Raw genomic sequence first — 27,892 nt, 5'->3', positions numbered from 1 at the left:
TCGCGAAAAGCCCAAGGAGTCAGGTGGGACCGTTGAAAACAACTACGGATGTGCGCAAGGCTGGCCAATGAGACACTCCCGCATCGACCGTCTTGGCGAGTCTAATGTGGGGTCATTGCTGGGTATTGCACCTAATCAGGTCAAGCTGCATCGCATCGGGAGATAGCACCTCAAGTACGTAGATCCACTCACCTTTTCCCGGGGGGCCATGGGCTGAGATTCATCACCACAATTCTGAAGGATCACTGTTTCGCACGCCAGTAAAACCTTTTCATTCAATCAAATCGCTTTGCACTCGGAGAGGACAAGATATGAGATATGAGATACAAGATATGAGGTGAGATGAGCGGACGACCATCTATTGCCACACTACGCGACATTGATGACTTGATGTAACTTCAGTCTCTGGGGCCACCCACCACCGGGACCGTGGTCCTATCTCATGATGCCTGAGCGAAGCCTGGGCCAGGTTTCAACAATACCTTCTATATCAAGCGCTTGACCAATCAGCTGCGGAATTTCAGGCCCGTCTGAAGCCTCACTGATTGACGACTCGTTGCCATATCTACAGACTACTTCATCGCAGGAGGTTGCATGTTGGCTGGCTGGGGCGATGGGGAGATGGGGAGATATGGTAGGAGACACATCGGCCTCACCCTGAAGCCTGATGGCAGAGCTACAGCCTACTTACTACAGGTATCGGATGATCCCCAAGTTGCCGTGACCTGGATCCGCGATAATTGAAATCGATGGCTCCTGGTACTACGATGTTAACCGTTGGAATGGGGATTGCTTATAGTGACAGTCAAGTCTCATCCACTCATGCTACGGGGTCCGTAAGCCTCGGGGGAAAAGAGACGTTCAAGTTTTGCCCTGCAGCACATCGAAGAAGATTTTGTGGTACCTGAAACGATGTTCCTACAGGCTTGGATTCCTTTTGGTCTGTGGCCTTGAATCCCTTTGGTTTGTGGCCTTGAATCAAGTACAGCAATGCCTCCTCACAATGGCGATTACGTTGACAACTTGACGCTCGTTGAACCAGATCGTTATTCGGACTTTGGATGGTATCATGTTACGAGATTACTGAATACGTGACTGGCAACGACTATCGTCGTCAGGTGTAATTGTCCAAGAGTACAAACATTGGCTCATAGGTGATGAAAGCATTACCGCAGCATTCTTGTAAGTAGACGGAAATGCAATGTGCAGTGGGACCATCCATGAACATCGGTGATGTTTAGCATGTTCTTCAAGGTCTCGTTGAAATGTATCAAGGGCCAAGGCTGACACTACTATTTGTCTGAAGTTGTTCACGCGGCAGCCGCCATGGGTCGGTCACCTTCTGTTTGTGGTAGATTCATGTCACAATGCCTTGAATGTGGTGCTCACCAATGTTTTACAGTCGTCTCGCCACAAAAGTCTGCTCATAGTATGATAGAATGGCCAGCTCACTCCAAAAGGATTGTGATGACTGACTACCTCGTTCAGAAGACCAACCTCGTCAGAAGACCTACCATTGTGAATCGTCATTTCCACCATGCCGTCTTTCGCAAAGGCCGTTTTTCTGCTCCAGTTACTCTTCTACCTGGGTGAGACTGCTCAAGTGCGGCGGTCCAAGAGCGAATCCATACAAGACGACCATGGAGAACCGTTTGCCACCCATCGTCACAATGGCCAGTACGGTAGGACACACTATCGATCTAAAGATGTGATTGAACCACACCACTGCTGACGCTTTACTTATGAACAGAGAACAATGACCGGAGATTCTTCCTAACGTCTTCTACGCCTGCCTATTCAACAGAAGCGCCAAACACCAGCCTCATATCGTCAATATACACAGCCCAGCGCACTACCATCCCAGAGTCCTCGTCCCCGGCAGAACAGTCAGGCAACCCGAACTCTACGGTCCGATTACAGCGACGCCAATGTGTCTGGGACATCCATACCTTTCAGTGGGACTGCGACCACCGCCTTCCCAGCCTGTACGACCTGGTCGATCGGTACCATGACTCCCTGGACGGAGGAAGAGCCACGGCACAGAACTCGGTGTGGTTCTACAACAACATGCCTGTGGCCACCGTAGCAGAGCGCGACTACACCGCGGGTCTGATCCTGGGCATGTTAGCAGCCAGCGGTGTGAGCGGCTACTCCATCTTCGACGGTGTCAACACATACTGGCGTCTCGCGCAGGATCAGCACATCCTCGAAAACGCCGACCAGGTCAGAGCCGCGAATCCCGCACTCCGACCTACAGACGACCCGATCACAATCCTCCACCTGTGTTACTGCCAGGCCGCTGCCGTCGCGGCCGTCAACCCCGATGCGTATGTTTTCATGCCCGGCGGGACCATTTGGCGGCCGGAGAGCGTGTGGGCAACCACCGAGTTTCCTGCCTTGACGAGGAATCCCAATATCATGAGGATCTGGAGGGTCGATCCTCGTCCGGAGTCGCCCCTTTGCGGCTTCAGGGACTTGATCTGGAGTAGGGACCACGGAGACCCGCCCTGGGCGCTGGGATATCTCTGTCCCCTCCTTTCCCCGTCACCCTAGGGAGCATTCAAGGATCGTTTTAGTCTTTTACGGAGATTGTGCTGCACGGCTGGAAAATATTGTCATGGTGGGACAAGTTCTTTGGGGGGAGGGTGACAGAGCAGAAGAAGGCTGCTACGGAAGCGACAACGCTTCTCTTGAACATGACGCTGAAATCGTCGCCAAACTTCGCTTTGCTGCAGTTCGTCTTCGGCATCCCACCAGCTAAGAGCTATGCTATCAACCAAAAAGCGTGGAGAGAGAAACACGGCTATAATAGGGACGGCAAGGGGAGCATCATCTTAAGTTCAGTCCATTAGTGGCAGACACTTTTCATGGGCGCCGCTCGGTTCGTGAAACTAGCACATGAACTCACTTCACACAAGAAAATGCCCTAGGCTTGATTGTGCCCGTTTCCCAGCAGTCTGTTGATTATCCTCATAGTACTCGCGTTCTCGTTCATGCCCCTGCACACCCCAGGTCGAGAGTTGCGAAGGAATGTCTTCACAACCCGTGTATCGTCCAACCCGAGGACGATGGAGACTGAATAAAGACGGTCACAGAGCCGGATAGTAGTCAGCCTCGTTGACGGGCCGGACCGAATCCCCCGGTTGCCATGCTAAGGACACTATAGTCCCCACAAGTGGATTACTGTAGATACAATTTCCTCTTCAAGTTGCCCGCAACACCCCGGTACTGGTTCTCTTTTGCTCTTTCAAAAGTGGTCAACTTGGACACCTGAAGGTGGGAGGGGGGAGCGGGCGGGGACGAGTGTAGTTTTCGTTTCCCGTGAAGAGAGGGTCGCAATCTCCTGCTTTTACTAAGTCAACAGGTAGTTGTCAGCCTCGAATCACTTCCGTCCAGGGAAGAATCCTGAAACAAATCTATCGGAATTCAGGAAATGTGTTGCGGTGGTCCAGGTATGATCGGTTGTTTCGAAGTAAAAGCAGTATATCGTATAGGAGAAGATGTCCCGTGCGGTATATGATGGAAATGCCCAAGAGCGCAGCGAAACATAAGATCCCAAACGTTACTCTGTTGCATTCTAACCTGTATCCTATCCTGCAACTTTGTCAGGATATGGAAGGGTTTCTTCACTCCTAGTTCCTACGCCTGAGACGAGTGCAGGAAGGTAGTACTAGGACACTCTTATAATTAGTATCTAGGTAGAGTCTGAGAACAGTCGCAAACCGATAGACGGTCATGGTCGAGCAGTCGGCAAGTTCCAAAGAGGTCGTCTCTCAGCAATAGGTGCGGGTATATGTCTCCAACTTGGTCTAAAGCTATCTTCCTTCGATTTCCATCCATCACCAATATCATTTTCGACTGACGGCGCGCAGCCACGGTGGAATTCAGCCGGGAAAAGGCTCCTTGAAGACAGTCGCCCTCGTAGATTCGATTCTCTCTGCTGGCACCCTCCAGCAACAGTGAATGAACGGCTGATGCCAAGGCATGCCGCACCATGACTCCCACATTGAGAGTCGCACAAGACTCAGGCACCCAATATTCGGGATAGGCAAACAACAAAAAGGCAAAAACTTATCCTTAAAGCCCAGCAGTTGATCAGGCTACTGAGGTCCAAGGGAGCGAAACCTCACCCTGTACAGAGATGTTACCCTCCATGGTCTGTGGCTAAGGTTCTTCCGAGCACCCGTTTTCGAGTCCAACCGCTCTCTGATGAGGCATGGACACCAGTTGTGCAGAGCTTATACTAACCACTCCACCCCGGTGGTGGTGTCGACTTGTGGTTAGTTAGAGGCCGAGGCTGGTCAATGCTGACAGGAATTCGGTCTTATAATCAATAACCCTTTAAGGTACCGCATAGTAACACAGTGAATTCACAGCCTCGCCAAGGAACGTATGGTCATGTGATATTGCTGTGTTGGGACTGTGGACGCGCTTTCCTTTCTCTTGGTCACAGTACACGTATCTCTTGAAATCACCGAGGGTCTCTCGCCTGCTAACATTGCTGCTGAAGGTCCAGATTCGATTGGCGACTCCCAGACATTGGGGTTTTGAGATGAAATTTGAATGGCTTCACGCTCGAACAGCGACGACGAAAAGACGCGGAAATCGCAAGCAGACCTTCCCATCATGCAGCGGAGGATACACTTCCTGGATGCGCTTGAGGTAGGCTGCAAGAAACTCCTCCCTTTCGGAGGCCGAGAGAGGGTCAAGGAAGGGTCTCAGACCGGTCGCCTTGACCCATTCCACGATCGCTTCGTGCCCGTCGAGGATATGGTAGTAGGAGGTATGCCAGATATTGACGTCCGAGCAGAGGGGCTTTAGACGGTCATAGATTTCTTGGGGGGATTGAAACGGCTTGCGTGCTGGTGGATGTCGCTTGAACATCTCCGACCAAGGACCTTCCTCAGCGACCGACCGCATGGCAACGTGCGAAGGCTCCAACATGTTATCTGGGACCTGGAAAGCAAAGACACCGCCTGTCTTTTGGCTTTTGATCAGATCGCTGAAGATCTGGAGCCGTTTCTCATACGGCAGCCATTGGTACACCGCGTTTGAAAAGAGCAGGTCCGCGTCCTCGGTGTCTTTGACCGAAGTCAGATCCTCCAGTCGGAATTCAATCCCGGGAAGTGTCTTCTTCGCTTTTCCGATCATATCCGGTGATGAATCTATGCCCGTGATCTGGGCATTTGGGAACCGGCGGAGGAGCACCGCCGTCGAGTTGCCAGGTCCACAGCCCAGGTCGAGAACACGTTTCGGATTCGCGAGCGGCACTTGCGATAGAAGGTCTAATGAGGGCCGTGTACGCTCGCGCTCGAACTTCAGGTACTGCGCCGCGTCCCAGTCTTTGCCGCTAGCGGCCATGGAGGAGGGGACAGAAGTGCAAAAGCTTCGGCGAGACCAGGGACGTCGCTCGAGTGGTTGTTGGTGGTTTCTCGGCAGGCGTTTCATGGGCCCTTTCGGAATGCTTCGCGAATGGATGAGCCTAGGCATGATGTTCATGCCCATGCTCATGCTCGTGGGTTCGATGTCATCTGGCGCCCAAGGAACACATCAGGGATTCGTCAAAGATTGATCCGGAGCAAAAATTGACAATGGGGTATATCGGATTAGTAATCTATCTGTCGCACCTCGTCCGCTATCGGCTGCGCAAGGCTGAAATCTATCTTCACGTGATGATATGCGACCCAGCACGAAGCTGAAGAGCGACGTCGACCGAACGAGCTTTGTCCTTTGTTCGATGCGCCCAGCGAGGCAAGTCGTCACGAGAACGCTCCCTTGGACATGTCTACCAGAAATACACAGGGTGCATGGACTCCAACCCAACCAGCCAGTTCGTCTTGCAGCAGCCTTAAGACTTCCAGTATTGCAAAATAATTAAGCAGAATGAGATGGTGTTCCATATGCCGTAACATCTCTGGGAGCAGGGCGGCAACAATGTGTCTCTTCACTTGGACCTCGGTAACCGTGGTTTGGACGGCAGAGAAAGAGCGTGTTCAGTGAGAGATCTATGGCAGATGGGCGTCAGATTGTTGCTCCAATGTCCATTCCAACTCCGCGGCCATACCAGAAGACGTGGAAGACTGATATCATGACTGAGCGCGCAGAATACGGTCCAACAAGTATCCGGCTACTAAGTAGCCCAACCTACCTAGATTGGACGTCCGCATCTCGACCGGCGCGAGTCAGCCGAGGCTTTTGTCTTCAGCCTTTGTGGATGTCCCAGGCGATCACCATTTCCCCGCATTCGACATTCTTCCCGGGGACGCCGTGCAGAGAAATCATTGGAAGGAGAAGCCGATCATCCATCATCTGGGTGGTTCAAAGATGAGTTGTCAGTCTGGGTCAGACAGAGAGTCTGTTACAGCGAACGCAAGAGGGCTACAAGGTCTTCTTGTTTGTCTGGGTGCATTCTGGTCAAAAAGGCCCTCTTCATCGCCACTTATAGCAGAACCGATTCAAGGCATGAAGGGGCCTCCAAAATTGCACGTCGGGATATGCGGAGGAGGAATGGGTGGCCTGGCTGCGGCCATCGCAATTGTCCGAGCAGGAGCAAGAGTCACCTTGCTGGAGGCTGCCAAAGAGTTGGGTGAGATTGGAGCTGGAATCCAAGTCTTTCCGAACGTCTCTCGTCTCCTTATCCGGTGGGGAGTGGACGAGCTCATTGGGAGGAACCTCGTCCTGGTCGATGAGATCAATACCTGGAGCGCCGACAACCAGTTGATAGCGCGTTTCGATCCAAAAGTGGGCGCAAGACAGGCAGGATTCCCCCACTGGTAGGTCTGAACTCTGGGCTTTCTGGCAACACGTCCAAAAGATATGGGGCTTGGGAAACGCAAGGAGCTTGGGGCAGAAATCTCGCTCACGCCTCGTAACAGGCTCGTCCGAAGAGACCATTTGCATGCAGGACTCACCGAATGCGCCCGCCGCCACGGTGTCGAGTTGATTGTCGGGTCGCGGGTTGAGATACTTAAGCACTCCAATGACTCTGTCACAGTCACAACAACCCAAGGTGTCGAGCATACATTTGACCTGCTAGTTGGATCTGATGGTATCAAGTCCACCATTCGGCATGCATTGTTCCCAGGTGTGGTTCCGCAAGCTGCATCGACAGTTGCTGCATTCCGTGGAATCCTCTCCTACGAAGAAGTCTTTGCCAAGGTACCAGAGGCAAGGCAACTCCTGAGAAACAGCATGGACGGTTGGATCGGTCCGAACGGTTACATCTTGCTGTACCCATTGACGGCAGGCACCGAGTTAAATGTCGTAACACTTTTCCAGATGGACCATATTGTGAAAGTCCCCGAAGTCATGGAGCTCGGCGAATTTCGCAAGCTATACAGGGACTGGAACCCTATCGCTCGTGAGATCCTCGAGCTGGTCAATTACACACAAAAATGGCCGTTGCTTGTGTTACCTCCGATGAAGACATGGTCGAATGAACACAAAAATGTCGTCCTACTTGGCGATGCAGCTCACTGTATGCAGAACCACATGGTATGATCCAGTGAGCCACTTGGATGAACATCATTGACACGTCTCTCTAGGCGCAAGGGGCGGCAACCGCTATGGAAGACGGCGCTTTCCTCGGCACCGTCATCGGCGAAGTCGTTCGTGGTATGATCAGCCTGCCTGAAGCGACTGACCTGTACGAGAAAAAAAGGATTCCACGGGCCTGGGTGAAGCAACAAGCCTCATTCGTGTCCGGCACCATCAATATGGCTGTGAATGAGGCTGCAGAGAGGAGAAACAAGGCCTCTGCTCCGGAGGTCAAATGCTGGGACAGAAACGTCGTCCACCCAAGCGACCTGTTGCCTCCCACTTACCGGTCGTGGCAGATGTATTGTGCTCCTGCAAGTGTGCCAGGAATACTATATTATGACCCGGAGGGGGATGCTGACAATGCGGTCTGTGAGTACTTGCAAAGTAAGACGGAAATGGACCCAACCACTCTAGTTACCAAAGGCCTCTGGGAGAAATGGTGGGGAGTCATTGACAATAACGGGATCGGGGCAGACGAAGAGAGGTCGGCGGAGGCTGATCGGGAGTTGACTCAGATCTGAGTGCCTGCCAGCAGTATTACCAGGATCGAAGAATCTCACGAGCCTACCTCCTTCGGCATGGCTCTTCGAACATGTTTCTGCGCTTTGCCCTCATGTACGACCTTACTCTAGTCTCACCATGGACTAGAGTATCGGTGGGGCAGTGCATCACTGCTCTCCTAGGTCATGGAGCTGTAGGTCATGCGTGTTGTTCTGGACCGTGGGCACGTACTTAAGTACCCTCGGTCATAAAGCCAATACTGGGATGTGGACTGATAATCGCATGCACACTTTCTTTGGCAGATACCACAAGCGCAGGGTGTATCATGCACTCGACCTCGTGGCGACATGGCTTTTGAAGACGATAACGCGTCGTGTGCGCGTGCAGCACTGACCGCAGACATTTCGATCGGTATGAGCTATTGCTAAGAAGGGCCCTTCCCATATTCCTTGATGGGAGCGTGGTACTGGCCAAGGAAGAAGCTTGCTTTCATTGCAGCCGTTGAGCCACAGGCCAGGTCCGTAGTCATCGAGTACTCGGGATAGGAGGGTATGACAGGTCGCCTATAGTACCTACTCTTGTATCGGTAGACTCTTGGAGATGAGATATGTGACCACGAGGTGACCCACAGGTCTCTGCCCTTGCCTGCCATCCTGTTGCCAGACTGCGTTTGGAGTAACATCGAAGCTGGTTGAATATGCACGATCCGAAGGACGGACGCATATTCCACACAGGAGCCAGAAAGCAGAGGCATAAATCCTTGCAGCAGCAGCAGGCTTACAAGCAGTCGTATTAGACTGGAGTGAGAAGGAGGTGGAGGCGTCCGCGAACCGAGGCTTCAGGAGCCATTTGTAGAGTAGGATCAATCGTAGTAGCTAGGACCGTCGTCTTGACTTCAAATTCGTCGCCATGTTCTGTCTGGTCAAGAATAAAGAAGACAACGAGATCGCAATCAAGGGCGATGTTCCTGATGTTCCGCAGGACCCGTAAGGACCGGCAGAAGAAGATCCCACGTCTGCATGATACAGTAGACGTGGACAGAGATGAGGTTGACGAGGACCAATGAACGGTGCCAACGGGATGAAATTTTAGGTGTTTGTCTTGCAATGAGTCGAAGAAGAATGGAGAGCAACGGGGGCTCCCTAGGCTTAGAAGAGCCTAAGGAGGTCCCCAAAAAAGAAACGACGGTGATGGATACCTGGGACCCAGGTAGTAAAGGGTGCCCACCGGTGACGTCTCTGGCGCCCCATGGGCCACCTTCCAAGTCTCCCAAGGCCTAGGGAGCCTACGGAGCCCAGCAATCCAACACTTTCCGGGCGGGGTGCTATGCCTAACACGGTTAAACGTTACCCACAAGACCGACTAGCTCTTAGCCTGCGCCGCGGAAATCTGTGAATCCTGCGCTATCATCTCTCTCTGTGCTCCAATCCCGGATCTTGCATCACCAAAAAAACAACCATGCCGAAAAAAATGTTGTTGAGTCGACACCACGGCCACACGCAGCCATCCTGGCTTCCTCATACATAGAGGCTGTGATGCTCTTTCCCTTCCCCTCGAGGGACATAAGCACGTCATGCCGCCGCCGTTACACATGCGCTGTCCATCCTCGTTGCTGCGACGTCTGAATCTGAATCTCACTCCGACTCCTTCAAGCCTCATCTGTTCGAAACAAACTCTCCTTCAAACTCGAAGCTCATCATCCTCATCTCTACGACTTGGGCGGCCAGGGATCCGGATCTCCCGCCTGCACCACCAAAGATCGTCCCCAGCCAGGATCCTCGTCCCACCACAACCACCTTTATCGTTAGCAATCTCACCTTCTGCTGCCTTCTTAAGCTGTCGACCTTATTGCTCCAAGCACTCCTTGACCTCGCAACGTGAACCTGCCGAAGACGAGTCCTCGAGTCCAGCCGACATAGAAAACAATAGACAGTCAGCAGACATAGACACGATGCCATCAGGTTCGTTCACCGCCATGCAACAGAGCTCTCTTCACTTCCACTGGGGCCACGTGACAGCCACCCAGCCTTGAACCGAGATCTTGGATGGCCACTGGTTGAGATCAGCTCCCACCTGTCGCCCATTTTTCTCCTGGGACGTTGACCGATTATTCGAAAGGGCCCAGGCTAACCAGCGGATCTGACAACTAGCAGCGAATCTACCTCCCGACGATGCTTACGCGCGAGCGTTCAACAACAACAGCTTATGGCGGCGCTCGCTGGCCGAGACGGACCCGGCACTCTTCGAGTCCATGAGCAGAGGTTAGTAGTAGTTTAGTACCTTCTGAAAGGACTTGAACGCCTGAGGACGGATGGATCATGATGCCCTCCTCCGAAACCATTCGAGGTCACTCTCACTGACACCATACTTGTGGTACTCAATTAGGCCAGTCTCCACAGATCCTTTGGGTCGGATGCGCTGATTCGCGATGCCCGGAGACCACCATCCTCGGCCTCAAGCCCGGTGAGATCTTCTGCCACCGCAACATTGCCAACATTCTCGTCAACACCGACATCAACTCGCTGTCCGTCATCCAGTATGCCGTCCAATACTTGCAGGTCAAGCACATCATCATCTGCGGCCATACCATGTGCGGTGGTATTGCCGCCGCTCTCGACAACAAGAGGCTCGGCTTGATCGACACTTGGCTGATGCCGCTGCGGGCCATTCGCCAGGAGAATTTGCAGCTACTGAACAGCCTCGACGAGTTTAACCAGGGCCTGAAAATGGTCGAATTGAATGTCCGTCAGGGCGTCAAACAGCTGCTCGCTAATCCGGTCGTCCTCGACGCCATGCATGAGCGAGGTCTGCAAGTTCACGGGCTGATTTATGATGTCCGCTCCGGCGAACTGAGAGAGTTGGATATCGAGGAAGACGAGGAGGTTGTCAAGAGTCGCGTCGTTGCGTTCAAGACTGTCTAGGGTTATACTGTTGCGCGCGGGCATGCTGTCAGAGCCCCAGGTCATACATAATACATATCTCGGCACACCGTGGTCGGTGGTACGATAGAGCGAGTCGATTCTGCTTATCTCTAGGGTTTGCAAGCGTCGGGAGTTCTATGTTGAAGCCATCGGTGTAAGGCAGAGGTTGTTGGCTGGTATAGATTAGAGCTTATATTGTTAGGGGAACAAGGCAAGCACGCAAGCGTGATGTTGTAGACGACTTGAAGGCTTATGGTCAGCGCTGAGATTTGAGACTCGAATGTCAACTTCAATGACACCAAAGTTTTGGCTGTGAAGGTCTTGAATTGTGACTACTTGTATCACTAGTTCACCGAAGCGCAGCTGGTAGCGAGCATGGCATCTCTTTGCTTCAGCACCTCCACGGAGACCGCCTGCGCGGCCTGCTTCTCGCAAGCTTGCCGTCTACACGGTGGTCGAGATCCAACAACATCTCCACTTTCAGCAATCCAGCCGCACCGTTATCCTCACACCGGCCTTGCGTAACGTCCATAGAGTTGAACCGAGCAGTTATCGCCTGAACGCATCGTTTCGAACACGACCCGACCATTCATTCGAGAAAGGCTGGCATTGGGTCTAAACCCCTTTCCTTGCCGTGCGGTGTTGAGGGTAAGCCTGAAGACAGGGAACTCAGTCGAGCATCGCATTAGGATCGCGATCTGCCCGCTTTCCCTGGTTCGCGTTCTTGCCCGTTGGCGCCGCGCCATCGGAACGACCAAAGTCCCAGATCGAGGCGGAGTCGGAGTCACTCTTTGCAGGCATCTGCGTGGCCGGAGAGAGTGCAGCGGCAGGAATGAATGGCGGAGGTGGCGGAGGAGGAGGTGGTGGTGGTGGTGGAGGAGGAGGCGGGCCGGATAGCTGAGAGCCCCGAGCTGTGGTATTGGAGTTTGAATTCATATTCAAGCGCACAGTGGTCGGTGCTGAGCCGTCCTCGGACTTCTGCCGCTTGTTGGTCTCTACCATCTCCTTTTCGTTCAAGCGGCGCTTGCGAAATTGTTCGGTTCTGTTTCGGTTGCGCTGGCGGCGTTGCTCAAACCCCGGCTTTCGTCGCTCCTCTTCCTGCTGCGCCACTTCTTCCTCGACCGACAGGATCCCAGCTGCGCTGTCCCGCTCGTAGTCGAGACGTACGAGCGCCAGGACTTCGGACAGCGGCAAGATGCGTTGGGTGGGAAGATCTGGGAGTGTGTCTCTTCCTTGCATCATGAGGCCGGCTAGATCATCAGATTCTTTCGAGGACAGTTGGACCCCGACCTGGTCTGTGACAATGGCGTATTGCAGTCCGCGTAGCTGGGAGAACGTGTCCAGTAACTTGCGGCGGTATTGCAAGATCTCTGCTTTCTCCGCCGTCTGCAGTTCCAATTCTTTGCCGGCCCGGCCTCGCTTGGCACGAATATCGTGAATATCGACCCAGCCGGTCAACTCAATGCGGATCGTATTCAGCTGATGTCGAGTTTTCAACCAGCCGAAGAAGCCGTACCACTCTTCCTCGTATGTCAGATCGGTGGCATTGCGCTCGTCGAGGAATGTCTTGAAGCCCGATTTGATGACAACTGTGAGGGAGAGTATGTTGGAGAAGTTCACTGCTCCGATGTATTTGGTCCACCAGGTGCAGAGTACTGGATCATCGAAGAAGAACGTGCGGTCTCGCTTTCCGTAGTACGCCTGACTGCCGACGGCTCGGAAGGCTTTGCTCACTCGTAGGACCTGGAGATTGACGTTGTCGAACAGAGCCTCATTGCCCATGCCAACTCGTATGCTTCCGGCAAGCATTCCCTGGCGGTAGAATGGCAACACGCACGGTGCATCAACCCCTTCGTTGACGAAGACATACTCCAAGATCTTTCGCAGGGCACCACTCTCTTCCAGCTCTTTCCAGGGGATGGCTTTGTTGCTAGATGGACTTGCCGCACCAGTATTCACCACCTGTCTAGTTCCGGTCACACTGCCCATCGCGTTGACAGAAGACGAAAGAGCAGTCATGGACGTAGCACCTCTGTGGCCGCTTCTTGAGCCAATGAAGCCCACCTGCGTTGCGCTAGGACCTTCCGATGCTGGCGTGGGCGGGATACGTGCCGGTGGTGGCGCGCAGCCTTGCGCTGCCATTCTGGATTGTTCTGCACCCATCCAATTGAATAGATCAGCATGATATATGACAGTTTTTTGCACGCGAATGCACAAATGATGGCCTGAAAAAGGGAAATAGAAGTTCGGGATCTATAACTGGCTGCGCTGTTTTCTGAAATGAGGTGGAGGTGAGGGCATCAAGCAATATAGATATAAACATACCTTCAAGCAGTAATAGGAGTCGCGTAGACAGCTAGACTGTGATCCTCTTAAACGCACCTTTGGGGATCACCCTGTTGTCGAAGACCTAACAATGTCAGGCTCAGTATGGCTTTCTTCGCGCTGATCTGGTGCTGTCGTACCTATGATCAGAGGCAAGGAGGGCGCGCTATATCTAATATGTACGTTGCTAGTACCACGCGGAGTAGCGCGAGTGATGATGAGCACGTATTCTGATAGATAGAAGGAGACGCAGAGAAGGCGTTGAAGAGTCAAGCGTTGCTCCTCAAATGGCAGATTGTGCGAGGTCGTGAGGTTGTCGTGAGGTTGTCGCAGGCAGTGGACTGGATTCCCAACTCCCGCACTATGTGTTGTGAGGGTGCGGCATAAAGAAGAGTGCGGACTGGTCAACCTCTGAAAGTCTTGAATGCCTCTGCCACAGACACACCTTTTGCCACAGCTTCTTTGACCTTTTCGTCGGCTGAGACAAGCTTTGGCATCAACGCCAGCGTTTGGTCAAGCAGGTCTTGTGGGATGACTACCACTCCTTCAAGAGGATCGCAGAACACAATATCACCCTGGAAAGTGTCAACGACTCTTCCATCAATCTGTTGCTTCACAGCAGACTAAACCGCAGGCATAACCTACTGGAGATACGCTCACACCAGTAATGGATACTGGCACGTTGCGAGCATACACCATCGACTCTGCATTCGTTCCAACAGTGGATTTGCCCAAAGCAAATATCTGGCAAGTCAGCATGTCATCCAACCATGACTAGTGCGCAAAAGAAAGCATGAATCAGAGAACCTGAGGAACTGGTACACATGGGACGACATACTGGCAGTTCAGAGCTCCTGAGCTCAGTCATGTCTCTTACTCGTCCTCCGACGACGCAGCCTGCGACTCCCCGGACCTTCATTCTCTGGGCCATGATGCCTCCAATCGCTGCACACTTCTGCGCTTCAGGTTGGTCGATGACCACGACAGTGTCAGGCTCAGTCAGATCAACCCAGTGACTCCCCTTTGGCACCGTGTTCTCGGCTGCTGGGGCTGCCTCGACCCGAGAATATTTTGACACCAGTTTCAAGGTGCAGGCCGGAGCGACGATTTTATGGTCTGTCTCCGCGTGCTGCTGTGGTAGAGGGACCGGTCCTTTCCTCATCTCAATGACCCGTTTGGAGAGCAGCTAAATGCAGGCTCACCGATATCTACGAGGAACCCAGCCCGAGGAACCTCTCCTGGCTCCGTCTTCTGCAATTTCAGCAGAGCGTCTGACACCTGATTCTATAAGCAGACTGACAGAGCCGGCGGACAGGAAGCCTCACATCACAAGCAGAATAGTCCTGCAGTTGCCGGAGCTTCTCCTTGAAGGTCTCTGAATGAGGGGAGTCTGTGGCCATGACGGAGAGGCCTTGACCCAGGATGGATGACAGGAGACAACGGGGCCACTGGAACGATGGAGCATCAGACACCAGAAGAGTTTGGTCTATGGACGGTGGTACTGTCTGCTGCACTTCTCGGAGTATTTGGCTGAACTTGAAGGGGAGGATAACAGAGTGTATCACTGCAGTCCATGTTGAGATGCAGTCAGTGGGATGTGGTCATTCTTGGCCTGGTCTCCGAATCCGGAACTTACGCCGGACCCGAGACTGGAAGGCGGCCGTCAAGAGTTGCAGAACTTGAACAAGGTATTCAACGCCAACCAGAGCGTTTTTAACCGCTTCAAATACAGGATCTACTCCTCATGTTATAAACGTCAAATACAACAGACCTTGGGAAGACTATTTGCGATGACTGTTTTGACTTTGGGTTTGATTCAAATGCAGGCAAACCCATCACATTCCCGAGTCTACGACACCAAGGGATGGGCCAATTACTCAGGATAACGCGGTTGTATCCTTCAAGTTTCACAGCACGCATCATTTAGTGATGAACAAATGGAATGCAAGAGGTTGGGTGGCTGCACATCGTTCGGTCTCAAGGGAACGCTGCGTTGCTTCATGGTTGTGATGGTTTGTATTTGTGACTGCTCTGTTGCTTCTGTTTCGATATGACAACCCCGGCTCAGTATGGATTCCAGCTCCTGTTCTGTGGTTCTTGTTTGTCGTTTCACATATATACAAGTTTGTCCTTCAAGAGGTGTGTGGTACGATAGCGGAGCCAATTTAACTGATCCGTGGTTCAGCCTAGAGCATTTGTTAGAGAAATCACATATTTGCCGCATCGCAAAGAGACCAACCTTCCATCTGCTGTTCACTGAGCAAAAGTTAGCATCCGGCAAGTCATGACAAGAACGTAGCGAGCGAACCTTCAAACCCAATGGGGGCTGCCACAGCATCTGACTGTCCTCTCATGCTTCCCGTCAACCGATAGTCTCTGTCCATCACTGCGACTGTAAGCAGATTTCTTCCTTCATCCCAAAGACTCCCACTGACTTTGTCTATCCCAAACATCTGTTTGTCTTCTTGGTCGCTTGTAGTCGTTTGTGTAGTATCGAAGGGATGCAAGGCCGGCACCCTGACAAGACCGATTAGCTACGAGAGTACAAGAGCCTGGCGTACTTACTGTGACTCCAAACAATCCGGTCATGATCACATAAGGGATCAAGGCCTCGAAAGGGACCCCCATAGTGAGAAGTGGTCACAGGTCAACTTGGATTGATAGATCGATCGGAACGTCGAAGTTTCGGGAAATGATGAATGGTAGAGTGAAAGTCAGTGTGGGATAGCAGGAGGGTGGCCTCCGTGTCCTTCCCCCGTTGGTCCTGGCTTGCAATTGTCTGCTGCGATTCACGGGCAGTTGGGAGTATGCCGGCGCAGTCGAGCTTGCAGAAGTTCCAGGTGAAGCTCGCTGCGATCGCGCCAAGGGTAAGTCCCGCCGCTCTATGATTGCCTTTTAGATCGCCCCAGTCACGTGCGGATGTCCGAGAATCACGTGCTAGGATGAATGTCACGTGAAGCTATGTGCCGAATAATGATTTGCTCAAGTGTTACACGTATCCTGCGCTGTATCCAGATCAGAGAAGGACGCCTCCTTGCTTCTCGACTGCCTGATACCTGAGTTATTGATGAGATACTAGGTATACAGGAGAGGTAAAGTATTTCCCGAGTCGGAGTATGAGACTCTATATCTACACAATGTATAAATAATATCACGACTTTTATTGGAGGTTCCTAGTGAGCAAACAGGTCTCTGCTTTTCCTTCTACTCCTCCTATTCCTATTCCTCTCCTGCTTTCTTCAGCCAATGGGCCGAACTATCCAGTTTTACACGACAAATGGCACACGGATCTTATCCAGCTTCAATACCTGTTTGGAAGTCGAGCCTGCTCTTTTGAAGGCCACGCTCGCGGGTCTTAGAGTTGCCAACGTTGACCCTCATTCCAGATTGACGGCCTAGGACGTACTCTTCATGCAGTGTATTGGAGGCTCTTCAGTGAGATGGGAATGTATCTCTGTGACTATGGAGCAATCTGTCTACTGACATCCAGAACCTATTTGTATCTCACCTTTCCCAGGCTTTATCTGTCCGCATTCTCTCAGATTATGGCGCTGGTCCAATCTTGCACGTCACAGGAAATGCGGCCATGCCTACACCACTCAATAAGAAAACAAATCCCATATTTGACCATCGGGCTACGCCCCTCCTGACAACGGAAGTCCCCCACAAACGACAAGAATGGTCCTTTTCCGATGGGCTACGCATGGGCAGTCCTTTGCGGGGAGACTTGACAGGCAGCAATTAGCTCTTGGGGAGTAACGCGTCACTAGTCTGGGGAACGAGGGGTCCCCATGCCCGTGCTGTCTAAACGAACCGGGCATCTGCCCACCCTCACACTTGGCCACTCGTCACTTTCTGCTTGTCATCCGTTCAAAGCCGTTGCCGTATATCAACATGTCGTCCGGGGCGCGAGTCCAGTGTCCGATTTGTCCAAAGACGTACGGTCGCCTGGATCATTTACATCGACACCTGGCAAACCATGTGCCATGGCGTACCTTCGTCTGCGACACCTGCAATAAAGCATTCAAGCGCAAGGATGTCCTGCGTCGACATTCGATCATGTGTCATGCTCACGCTGGCAACGACGACGACCAGACAAGTGCTCCGGCGAGGGCGAGGACTAATCGGACCGCTTGCGACCGGTGTGCCAGGTTGAAGCGAGCTTGCGATTCGAGGCAGCCCTGCAGCAATTGCACTGCGAAAAAGGAACTTTGCTCTTACGCCTGGTTCTGGGGTGGCCTGCCCAAAAGTGGCCCTCAACATGCGCTGGAAGCAGGAAACGGAAGTGAATGTAGCACACCGGCGATTTCGGTTCCTTCTCCCCACACGGGCACACTACAAACCACCTGGTCTGAGAGACGAACACAACCACACTCTTTTCCAAAGAACTGCAGAAAGGAAACTCACCTGTCTCCGGACTCGCTCAATCTTACGCCCGACGGATTGGACCTGTGGTGGGCGGCCACGGATGTATCATTCCAAGACAACGACTTCACAACTCTTGCTGTGGGAAGCGATTGTGTTGGAATCGACTATGGCTATGTGGAGTCCTTCAGCTTCTTCATCCGGGCTACGAGGAATGGCGAAGGCCTGGGCCGGACTTTTGTAGCCGACACCGAGTCATTGAGAGAGACTCTCTCAGAGCCCTCTTTGTCTGGAAAGGATTCGGATGGCTTGAGCGAAATGGAAGAATACGGTGGTTCATTGCCTTACAAAACCCCGTACCGGCCTCAAGGAATGCAAATATTCTCAGAGACATATTGGGATGATTCAGCGGACTCTGCCTCCCCCATCAACCCTGGCTGGTCAGCCGAACTTCCTCCCAAGTTCATTCCCACTCCTCAATGTGTTGTGGATGGTTCCGAATTTCAAGATTCTTCCATTCAGGGAATGCGACCCACAGCTGCCGAAGCTGCACATTCGGGGCGATTCGGCACAGACTGCGAACAGAATCATCGCCACCTGGCAATCAAGTCACACCAGATTTTCACAGCGATCAGAAGGAAGTCACTGAGTGGCGAGGGTGCGGGATGCTTCGAGGGAACCGGAGCGGACGATTGGTCACCATTCGTCGAGCGTGAATGCGTGGACTTCTTCCGTCCGGCGAATCTGCACCGCTTCCTTCAGTATTTCTGGACTCTCTGGTATCCGAACTGTCCAACGATCCACAAGCCAACCTTTGATGCCACAACCGCCCCTCATCAGTTACTCGCTGCAATGGCCCTGATTGGCGCAACCCTGTCGCCACATGCCAATGACAACTTCCGGGCCAAGATGTGGTTCGATATCGTGGAGAAAATCGTCTTTTCCGACGAAACAACCTACAACCTCGAGGAGGGGAGTTGCACTCCCTGTCCCCCGCACAGGCTAGAGGCCAGGCTCCGTGCCCTCCAGGCCTCTTATGCAGTGTGCCTGTATCAGAATTGGGACGGTCGGAATGCCGCCAAAGGGAGGATCCGGAGGCAGAGATACAGCATGGTAATCTCAGTTGCACGCGATTTGATGTGTTATGCCAATCATGCCGAACTGGATCGCTTGGATCTGCACGGCTTCTCCTGGGAGCAATTCCTGTTGAGAGAGGAGGTGATTCGGTCGATTATGTATGTCTTCCTACTCGACACAGCTTTCATCATCTTCAACAACTCCCCCCCAAGGATGGTGCTCCGAGAAATGACGAATGACCTGGCTTGCCCCGAACCTTGCTTTCAAGCGTCAGCCGCAGTTGACTGCTTCCATAAAATTCAGCAATGGATTTCTCATCCGCTATATAAGAAGGGCGTTCCCTTCCATGCGGCCGTCCGCAGTTTGCGGCAAGAGACTCTTGACGAAGGCACCAAAGCGTACCTTTGCCAATGCGGTGTCCTCAATCTTTGGACGATTGTGTCGTCCTTTCACAGTCTTCTTTTCAACATTGACCCAGGCTTTGGCTCGGAAGCACAGTTCGAGACGCTGAGAATCGCCATAAACAACTGGAGGACCGTGTGGAATCTACGCTCTGAAGCTGGCTTCTCGGACTGCTATGGCACCCACGACTCCTGGACCCCTCATTGTATGACAGAACCTGAAATCCCATGGAAGAGGATCGGATTTTACAGGAACGCTTTCGAGTATTGGTTGCTCGCGCGAGTGAAACTGGAAAAGCTGGAGTCCTCTCGACCAAGCACCGAGGCCGAGGAAAGCCTGTTGGGACGTGAAAATTACCTGGGGACAGAGGTCGCTGCGATTCTGTCCAAGTTCGATGAGACTAGCATGGATCAGGTGAACGACTTGGTTACCAGCTTCCAATCGCTAAGAATGCATGAATAAGGTACTCTCGATTGGACCAAAGAGCTCCGCAATCTCGGTTAAGGAGCGTTGGAGGAAGCTCGGGGTGTGTACCAGACAGCGCCGTCCACAACCTCGGGGAGCCGCGAAGACTTGGATTGAGTGGAACTCCCCGCCCCCACAACTAAACTCCGCCGCCACTTTCGACGTTGGCTTGACATGTAAGGGGCGGGGGTTCGGGGTCATGCAAGGATGCTGGACCCTGGATATATAGGAGCCCAGTCCGTACGAGTTGCCTCGTATAATCATGAATATCAGGGTGTCCTGCCCTTTTCCCCCAAGTCACGATTGAATCATCCTTATCACGTCTTCTCGTTTAACACACTTTCAAGATGAGCGAAGCATTCAAGGCCTCAACCAGGCTATCACTGCTCGGAGGCCACGTCGGCGACAAGGTGGCCCCGGACACACTCCGACGACCCAACGTACAGGCCTCAAGGAGTGCTGGAGATCCTCTCATATTGCCTCCAGGTATCAACTCACAGTCATTCAAGGATTTCATTGGAAAGGCTATCGACATCGTTGGCGAAGACAACGTCACCGTGATCAATGATGCGCAACAACTGGGCAAGCAGAGCTACCTTGATCCCAGCAAGGTGCACGACATGTTCTACATCGCCGACGAGGACTATTTCGTCAGCTCAGCCGTTGTCTGTCCTCGAAACGTCCAGGATGTCCAAACCATCTTACGGCTTTCCAACGAATTCGAGGTACCCTTGTGGCCCTTCTCGGTTGGGCGGAATGTCGGCTACGGTGGTGCTGCGCCTCGGGTGCCTGGCAGCGTCGGGCTGGACATGGGCAAGAACATGAACAAGATCCTCGAGGTCAACGTCGACGGTGCCTATGCTCTGGTCGAACCTGGAGTCACCTTCGCCGGCTTGCATGACTATCTGGTCCAGAACAATCTCCGGGACAAGCTGTGGGTCGACGTCCCCGACCTGGGAGGCGGATCAGTCCTGGGAAATACGATTGAAAGGGGTGTTGGATATACGGTACGTGGAGTCTTTCTTCTCTCCTTTCCACGAAATCTGCCAGACCGTTCAGCATTGCTGATGTGTCTCGATTTGCGAATCAGCCCTATGGTGATCACTGGATGATGCACTGTGGTCTGGAAGTCGTCCTCCCAGACGGCACTCTGCTTCGAACCGGCATGGGTGCCTTGCCGGATCCGTCAGCGGACCCCAGCTTACCCGCTGACCAACAACCGGCGAACAAATGTTGGCAGCATTTCAACTATGGGTTTGGTCCTTACAACGATGGAATCTTCACTCAGTCATCGCTAGGTAAGTTCTTTGCCAGTGACTGCCCCTGCTCGATCACCCATCAGCAGAACTCACCATCACTAAGAGTGTTCCTCATTGCTAAACGTACCTAGGCATCGTGGTCAAGATGGGCATCTGGCTGATGCCCAATCCCGGCGGGTATCAATCATACCTTATCACCATCCCACGCGACGAGGACCTCCATCAAGCGGTCGAAATCATCCGACCACTAAGGGCCGCCATGGTGCTACAGAATGTTCCTACTATTCGGCATATCCTACTTGACGCGGCAGTCGTGGTACGTAAACTTGGATGAGGCCCCCCATCTCTCTCTCCGTGTCTCTGTCTTCTCTCACCACCAAATGGCTAACGGAGAACCGTTGTTGTTGTGTTCAGGGAGACAAAAAAGCGTACAGCAACTCCGACAAGCCACTGACCGACGTCGAACTGGACGCCATTGCCAAGAAGCTCAATCTGGGCCGGTGGAACTTCTATGGCGCTCTATACGGACCGCCGCCCGTCCGGGATGCGTTGTGGCAGGTGGTCAAGGCCTCGTTTTCCGCCATCCCCGGAGCCAAATTCTACTTCCCGGAAGACATCCCGGAAAGCAAGGTGCTCCAGATCCGGCACGACACCATGCAGGGCATCCCAAGCATGGACGAGCTCAAATGGGTAGACTGGCTCCCGAACGGGGCGCACCTGTTCTTCAGCCCGATCGCCAAAGTCACGGGCGACGACGCCATGGCCCAGTATAAGGTCACGCGGCAGCGATGCGAGGAGTATGGGTTCGACTTCATTGGCGACTTTGTGGTGGGTATGCGTGAGATTCACCACATCGTCTGTATCGTCTTCGACCGGAAAGACCCAAAGCAGCGCCGTAACGCCCACGAAATGATACGCACGCTCATTGACGACGCCGCGAAGCGCGGCTGGGGCGAGTACCGCACCCATCTGGCGCTGATGGACCAGATCGCCGACACGTACAACTTCAACAATAACGCACAGATGAAGTTGAACGAGACCATCAAGAATGCCCTAGATCCCAAGGGCGTTTTGGCTCCGGGCAAAAATGGCATTTGGCCCAAGACTTACGATGGCAAGGCTTGGAAGGTGCCTTTGTAAGTGTGGTGTAGTGAGAGGAAGAGCATGTTCTGAGACACGAACCACGCACTCGCAGAATACATTCTACTTGCACAGTGAGGTCTCCTGGTATGATTGTGTGGGGCCTGTTTCGCTGCTCTCTTAATACTTTGAACAGCTGTGCTTCTCCTCCCTCGACATGTGGATAAGCGAGGAATTAGTACTGTCCGTACACAAGAAGAAAGGATTGTTCATGAACGCCAAAAGGAGCTGCTAGTTGGATACTCCAAGGTAATGATGCGCATGTACGTCTGGAATTTGGATTTCATAAACAGTCTAGTCATTGAGTTGAGTTGAGTGGCACAGACCTGTATCTCAGTACGCTGTATCTGAGGCCAAGGGGGTAGAGGCTTGAGGCTTGTCTACAGGGCGACATCGTCTTCTGTACCTCCGTGGAAATTGTCTAGTAAGTAATGTGTCCTATCTATTACCGACATATCGGTCGCCTTCGTAGCTGCGACGACTCCGCAAGTAAAAGACATTGAGACAAGTCGCCCGCATCTCCACACGACCGAGGCGGACAAACAGTGGAGGTGGAGGCGGGCGGCGGACCTGGCATGTGGGGGAAGACCGGCTGAAACCCCAGGAGCAGGGGTATTTGCTGATAGTAACACCCCTGTCTGTCATCCAAACATCCATCTTCCCGAATTTTTTGAAGATGAAAGGCCTCATGACTGGGCGTGGTAGAAACGCTCTGTAAAGAGACCTCAGGAGCCCCTTGAGCGAAGGAAGCCTTGTTGATTTAGCCCCTTTTCGGAGTGAAGGCGGAAGGTGCGGCGAGCTTTTCATCACGTGACGTGATATCACGTGGCGACAACCTCAACGTCGATGCTGGTGGGCTTCGAATCTGGGGTGCGACTATTCACATGCAGTAGAAACGTCTTGTACTGGCGCAACATAGTTGTAGATACAATCCTCACGTGTAATCGCGGTATACACGCCCAGATCACGACCGAATTTACGGTTGCCAACGCTGTTGCGCACATCCTCACGCGTCGAATCTACCTACACCCTCCTCCCGAACCGAACGTGTTTCCTTCTGTCGCGAAATAGGCTGCTGTTGTTGTTGTCGACGACGAGATGTCTAGAGATATCGGGATGTCAGTCGCATGAGAAAGGCATACGGCGACTTTCTGGACAACACGCACCGGCATGACCAACCCAACAACGACAATCACGCCTTTACAGTCGAATATCCCAGCATAGCGCCAGAGATTACGATTCGAACCGACCTCCATGCCGCGTCTTGTCTCGGGGAACGTGGACGAACTGTCCGATATTGATGATTTGGGCCCTAAGGGTCAAGCGGTCGCCACAGAAGGAGACGCAGAGGGTTCTAGCGACAGGCCTGCAGATACAGAAACCGCAACGAAACCCGACGAGACGATGACGGATGCGAGTGAATCACCCCCAAATGCGCAGAATCCGGAAGACAGTGCTTTAGGAGAACAACTACAGAGATCAGCTGAGGAAAGCCTGAGCGACCCGGAAGGAGAAACCGTTTCGGTCGCGCACCCCGATGCGACGGAAGACGTCTCTATGATTGATGCGACTTCTGGAGTGGAGAAAGAAGATGGCCACACCGAACAAGAAGCAGAACATGGAGATGTAGGCGCGGAAGAGTCCGAACAAGAGGGCGGGTCCGAAGAGGATACCTCAAACAGCTCAGGAGACGCAGATGCAGATGCAGATGCAGACGATGATGCAGAATCTGATGCTAAGTCGTCAGCATCAGAATCCAGCGAAGCAGATGAAGATGAGGCAAAGGGGCCATGCGTATTCTGCAAACGAGCAGGAACTGCGGCTGAAGGAGACGACAAGCCCGGTCTGACTTGCTCTGAATGCAACAACCGAGCGCATCTGCATTGTGCCCGAGAAAACAAGGCGGTGAAAGAAGAAACTGCCACGCAATGGCAATGTCCGGATTGCCTGAAGAAAGCGACGGCGTCAGAATCCCCAAAGGAGCAGTCTGCGCGGTCCAAGAACTCCGCACCTCGACTGGTTAGAGACCTGTTACCTGTGACGCGGGGCGTGCAGAAGCCGAATTCTCACTCGATCTTCGCCCAACCGTTGATCTCAGAGACTGAAGACGGAGGACGTGCGCTGAGGAAGAGAAAATCACCCACCCAGGAGCCCGCGACTGTCGAGAAAAGACGCCGAAGAGCTACTCCTCGAGTGTCCGGAAGCGCAGCAAGCACCATAGAAGTGGACAGCAAAGTGGAAGCTGAGAGAGCGATTGCGCATTCGACCAGAAGATCGAGCCAGAAGATCTCACGGCCTGTGGCGCGGACGTTGCAACACCGGCCCTTCGAAAAAGCGCCTCCCCATAAGTTCATCCTTGCGTTTCGGCTCGAACAGGCGAAGATTGCAGAGATCCTCAGCAAACCTCCTCGGCCTGGGCGGCGGAAAGAGAAAAGGGAGAGAAAACGACCTCCGAAGATCCCTCCGCCCATTTACCATACTCCGGCCCCCAAGTTCCCTGCGCTGCCGACGCAACATCTCATTTTCCCATCGGCGTTCACTGACCGCGAGGCTGAACTGAATGCCAAACCGTACGGTGGCATTCTCTCGGAAGCAGACGCGGACACGAGTCGGTCGCTCCCGCAACTCAAGGACCGCGAGATTTTCGAGATCGCCAGAAAGGAGGCCGAAGAAGAACGACGGAGAACCTCAGCCGCCGCCGAGGCGGAGATCAACGGAGACACGGCTGCAACGAAGCCCAACCGGACAGTGTCAGGCCCACCTAGCAAGATCAAATGCATCCAGTTCGGAAAGCATGTCATCGACACCTTCTACGCGGCTCCATATCCGGAAGAATACTCGCATGAATCACGGCTGTTCATCTGTGAATTCTGCCTCAAGTACCTCCCTTCGGAGTTCGTCGCGTACCGGCACAAACTGAAATGCCCGGCCAAACACCCTCCCGGCGACGAGATCTATCGGGACGGGACCATTTCGGTGTGGGAGGTCGACGGTCGCAAGAAGACCGAGTACTGCCAGTGTCTATGTCTGATGGCCAAGATGTTCCTCGGGTCCAAAACCCTGTACTACGATGTCGAGCCATTCCTCTTCTACATCCTGACCGAGTACGACGAGTTCGGGTATCATTTTGTGGGATACTTCAGCAAAGAAAAGCGCCCGGCGAGCCAAAACAACGTCAGCTGCATCTTGGTCATGCCCATCCACCAGCGCAAGGGCTACGCGACTTTCTTGATCGACTTCTCGTACTTGTTGACCAGAATAGAGGGCAAAGAAGGATCGCCAGAAAAGCCTCTTTCCGACATGGGCCTGACGGCATATCGGTCGTACTGGGATCTCACGATATCGAAGCATTTGCTCGACCTGGGCCTGAAGCCTTTCAGTACCAAGACTCTGATGGCTAGAACGGGCATGACGGCAGACGATGTGATACATTCACTCGAGCGACTTTATGCGTTCACTCGGGATCCAGTGACCAAAACATACGCCGTCAGATACGACAAGAGGCTGTATGAGCGAATCGTGGAGGATTATGAATCCAAAAAGCACCGAGTCCTGAAACCAGAATTCCTCATCTGGACCCCGTACGTCATGGGAAGAAGCGATCAAGCAGCCCTGGATGGTCAACCGCTCCACTCTCTTGCCCCACGAGATGACGAGGTCGAAAAGGAGGAAGAAGAGCGGCGGCAGGAGGGCGAAGAAGAAGAAGAGGACGAGGCGACCCGTCAAGCGGAAGCGGCCTTGTCCAAAGCAGGAAACTCGAACTCGAACTCGAACTCGAACTCTCTCGACGAAGCTCCAGACATCGAAGGCGAACAGCCCGCTCTCTCCCCGCGGTCACGCTCCAAAGCCCCACCGCGACAAGACTCCCTGGCGCAGAACGACACTACCGTCCAAGACGCGTCTCTCGTAGATGAACATGGCCACATCGCTCCTGGACCTCCACCGACGGATGCCCTTAACGGTACTGTTTCAAGTCATGTCGCGCACCCGGAGATCCAAACCAACGGACTGGTCAATGGCGAGAGCAAAGACGACGAAGAGACTCCAAAACCAACAGCAGTCACGACATCCAACAAACACGACGGCCCTGCCCAAGAGTCCGAGTCGGAACCGCTGACCGGGTACGCACTTGCATATCGCACGCATGCGATCCCTCCCGCACGGTTCCAGATCGACCCGCCCATCCCCCCAGCCATGCTCCGCCGGCAGAACACCAAGAAACGGAACCAATCCGCTGCGTTTGGAAGCCAGAAACCCAACGGCCTAGCCGGTCCCTCCGCGGCACCGGTCGCGGTGCGCAGCTCGCCGCGCAACGCTGCCTTACTGAATGGCGGTGCGCCAAACGGTCGGTCGAGTCCTTTCGCTTGGCCCGACACGGTCCCAGACACGCCTGTCAGGCGTAGCGGACGAGGGCGGAGAAGTGCCCTGGCGACCGTCGAGACCGCTGGGCTGGACGGCACAACTGATGACAAGGATCGTCGGGAAGACCAAGCCCAAATCGGAGTGGGAGCAGGAGCTGAAGCCGGAGCAGATGCCGAGGTTGACGAAAATGAAGATGCAGATGGAAACGAAGATGACAATGGAGTAGAGGAAGGAGAAGGAGAAGAGTCCGACGCCTCATCGTCCAGCCAAGAAGACGCCGACAATGATGATGAAGAGGCTTCTGTCGCCGAAGAAGAAGAAGACGACGACGACGACGATGATGACGATGACCCGGATGTCGAGATTCCGGATGATGACGATGAAGACGACGAAAGTGAGGATGAAGAGGACGCAGATGCTGACGAGGATGAGGTCGAGGCCGAAGTCGAGCTTGACAATGCTGATGCTGACGCTGATGCCGATGCCGACGCCGACGAGGATGAAGACAATGACGAAGACGAAGATGAAGACGGGTGAAACCGATCTGTCTGTCTGTCTACCTCATCGCCGCTCATTGAATAAATGTCTGTCTCTGTGTGAGCCTGCATCACCTCTGCTCTGGTCCCCTCGTCTCGAGGCAAGCATCACTCGGTATGCTTTCCTCTACATAGTAGTGGGTTGTCTCTATCTTCAACGCCTTACGACAAGACAGCCACCGTTGGAAAAAGGGGGACAAACAGAAACCGGCCCTCTCTAGGAATTCATGCCCCTCCTTGGCCGTGCCGTCGTCGTCATTGGCATCGTCGTCGTCGTCGTCGCCTTCTTCCTCCCTCCATCGCAGACAGACCATCTTGTATCTAAACAAATGATACCTAGCTACCTACCTAGTATAGCTAGCTAGTCATAGCTCTTCATAGCTACAGCTTGGTCTCTTTGGCACAAGTCATAGCTAGAACTTGGTTTCTTTTGGCACACCACACCACACCACACCACACCACACCACCCACCCCCTCGTTACCATCCAGGGAGTCCGACTGACTTACCGGTGGTGTTCGATTTCCGGAATCATGAGAGAAGAATATAAAGGTCCCAAGTCTGTTTTGCGTGGGCCCGTCGGACGATACCTACCTACATACCTGTAGCTGTCTTAAGTCGAGCGATATCCGTATCCCATATCACATATCACACACTCCAAAGTCAGTCAGCTGGTAGGTATGTACCTATGAATAAGCCATTCACCTACTGCACTGCATTCCTGAAGAATAGCGATGCTTCTGTTTCGTTCAAGGGCGGATGCAAAAAAAAAAAACCTGTGCTGTTCAATCCCACTCTGCACATTGATGTCTCGGTCCAGGGACACTGGCACCTGGATATCATCTGGATCATATTTACCATCTAGCAGTCTTTGTATATCCTGCTACGTCCCTACGCAAGACATATTTCAATGTCCGCCGCCGTTGACATGGGATTTACTGATGAAGAATGGCCAGTCGAAAGCCATGCCCAAGTGCAATATTACACGGACAGTGAGGAAAT

The 27,892-nt window shown here is 53.2% G+C and overlaps 10 protein-coding genes across 10 annotated transcripts; 6 read left to right on the top strand and 4 right to left on the bottom strand.

The window, feature by feature from the left end:
- Positions 1–1,537: 1,537 nt before the first annotated feature.
- Positions 1,538–2,553, top strand: A1O1_03810 (uncharacterized protein; the record flags this gene model as incomplete). Its single annotated transcript, XM_007724710.1, has 2 exons — positions 1,538–1,682; positions 1,751–2,553. The coding sequence occupies 2 exons, from the start codon at positions 1,538–1,540 to the stop codon at positions 2,551–2,553; spliced, it is 948 nt and encodes a 315-aa protein (XP_007722900.1).
- Positions 2,554–4,569: 2,016 nt separating this feature from the next.
- A1O1_03809 (trans-aconitate 2-methyltransferase) lies at positions 4,570–5,361 on the bottom strand (the record flags this gene model as incomplete). Its single annotated transcript, XM_007724709.1, has 1 exon — positions 4,570–5,361. The coding sequence occupies one exon, from the start codon at positions 5,359–5,361 to the stop codon at positions 4,570–4,572; it is 792 nt and encodes a 263-aa protein (XP_007722899.1).
- Positions 5,362–6,507: 1,146 nt separating this feature from the next.
- Positions 6,508–8,060, top strand: A1O1_03808 (uncharacterized protein; the record flags this gene model as incomplete). Its single annotated transcript, XM_007724708.1, has 3 exons — positions 6,508–6,773; positions 6,876–7,494; positions 7,545–8,060. 3 exons carry the CDS (start codon positions 6,508–6,510, stop codon positions 8,058–8,060), a joined length of 1,401 nt encoding a protein of 466 aa, XP_007722898.1.
- Positions 8,061–10,361: 2,301 nt separating this feature from the next.
- On the top strand, positions 10,362–10,961 carry A1O1_03807 (carbonic anhydrase; the record flags this gene model as incomplete). The annotated part of the gene is made up of 2 exons (XM_007724707.1): positions 10,362–10,386; positions 10,426–10,961. 2 exons carry the CDS (start codon positions 10,362–10,364, stop codon positions 10,959–10,961), a joined length of 561 nt encoding a protein of 186 aa, XP_007722897.1.
- Positions 10,962–11,630: 669 nt separating this feature from the next.
- Positions 11,631–13,103, bottom strand: A1O1_03806 (uncharacterized protein; the record flags this gene model as incomplete). Its single annotated transcript, XM_007724706.1, has 1 exon — positions 11,631–13,103. One exon carries the CDS (start codon positions 13,101–13,103, stop codon positions 11,631–11,633), a length of 1,473 nt encoding a protein of 490 aa, XP_007722896.1.
- Positions 13,104–13,690: 587 nt separating this feature from the next.
- Positions 13,691–14,686, bottom strand: A1O1_03805 (uncharacterized protein; the record flags this gene model as incomplete). Its single annotated transcript, XM_007724705.1, has 5 exons — positions 13,691–13,861; positions 13,932–14,030; positions 14,125–14,438; positions 14,489–14,564; positions 14,612–14,686. 5 exons carry the CDS (start codon positions 14,684–14,686, stop codon positions 13,691–13,693), a joined length of 735 nt encoding a protein of 244 aa, XP_007722895.1.
- A 765-nt stretch (positions 14,687–15,451) lies between these two features.
- Positions 15,452–15,914, bottom strand: A1O1_03804 (uncharacterized protein; the record flags this gene model as incomplete). Its single annotated transcript, XM_007724704.1, has 5 exons — positions 15,452–15,472; positions 15,526–15,542; positions 15,595–15,672; positions 15,722–15,803; positions 15,852–15,914. 5 exons carry the CDS (start codon positions 15,912–15,914, stop codon positions 15,452–15,454), a joined length of 261 nt encoding a protein of 86 aa, XP_007722894.1.
- Positions 15,915–17,180: 1,266 nt separating this feature from the next.
- A1O1_03803 (uncharacterized protein) lies at positions 17,181–19,592 on the top strand (the record flags this gene model as incomplete). The annotated part of the gene is made up of 1 exon (XM_007724703.1): positions 17,181–19,592. One exon carries the CDS (start codon positions 17,181–17,183, stop codon positions 19,590–19,592), a length of 2,412 nt encoding a protein of 803 aa, XP_007722893.1.
- A 350-nt stretch (positions 19,593–19,942) lies between these two features.
- A1O1_03802 (vanillyl-alcohol oxidase) lies at positions 19,943–21,994 on the top strand (the record flags this gene model as incomplete). The annotated part of the gene is made up of 4 exons (XM_007724702.1): positions 19,943–20,602; positions 20,686–20,893; positions 20,986–21,170; positions 21,269–21,994. 4 exons carry the CDS (start codon positions 19,943–19,945, stop codon positions 21,992–21,994), a joined length of 1,779 nt encoding a protein of 592 aa, XP_007722892.1.
- A 1,254-nt stretch (positions 21,995–23,248) lies between these two features.
- Positions 23,249–26,893, top strand: A1O1_03801 (uncharacterized protein; the record flags this gene model as incomplete). Its single annotated transcript, XM_007724701.1, has 1 exon — positions 23,249–26,893. One exon carries the CDS (start codon positions 23,249–23,251, stop codon positions 26,891–26,893), a length of 3,645 nt encoding a protein of 1,214 aa, XP_007722891.1.
- Between the last annotated feature and the right edge of the window lie 999 nt (positions 26,894–27,892).

Source organism: Capronia coronata (genome assembly GCF_000585585.1).
Source record: "Capronia coronata CBS 617.96 chromosome Unknown acBCG-supercont1.3, whole genome shotgun sequence".
Taxonomy (NCBI): domain Eukaryota; kingdom Fungi; phylum Ascomycota; class Eurotiomycetes; order Chaetothyriales; family Herpotrichiellaceae; genus Capronia; species Capronia coronata.
The sequence above is the reverse complement of the archived record's forward strand: the minus strand, read 5'-3'. Positions and strand labels throughout refer to the sequence as shown.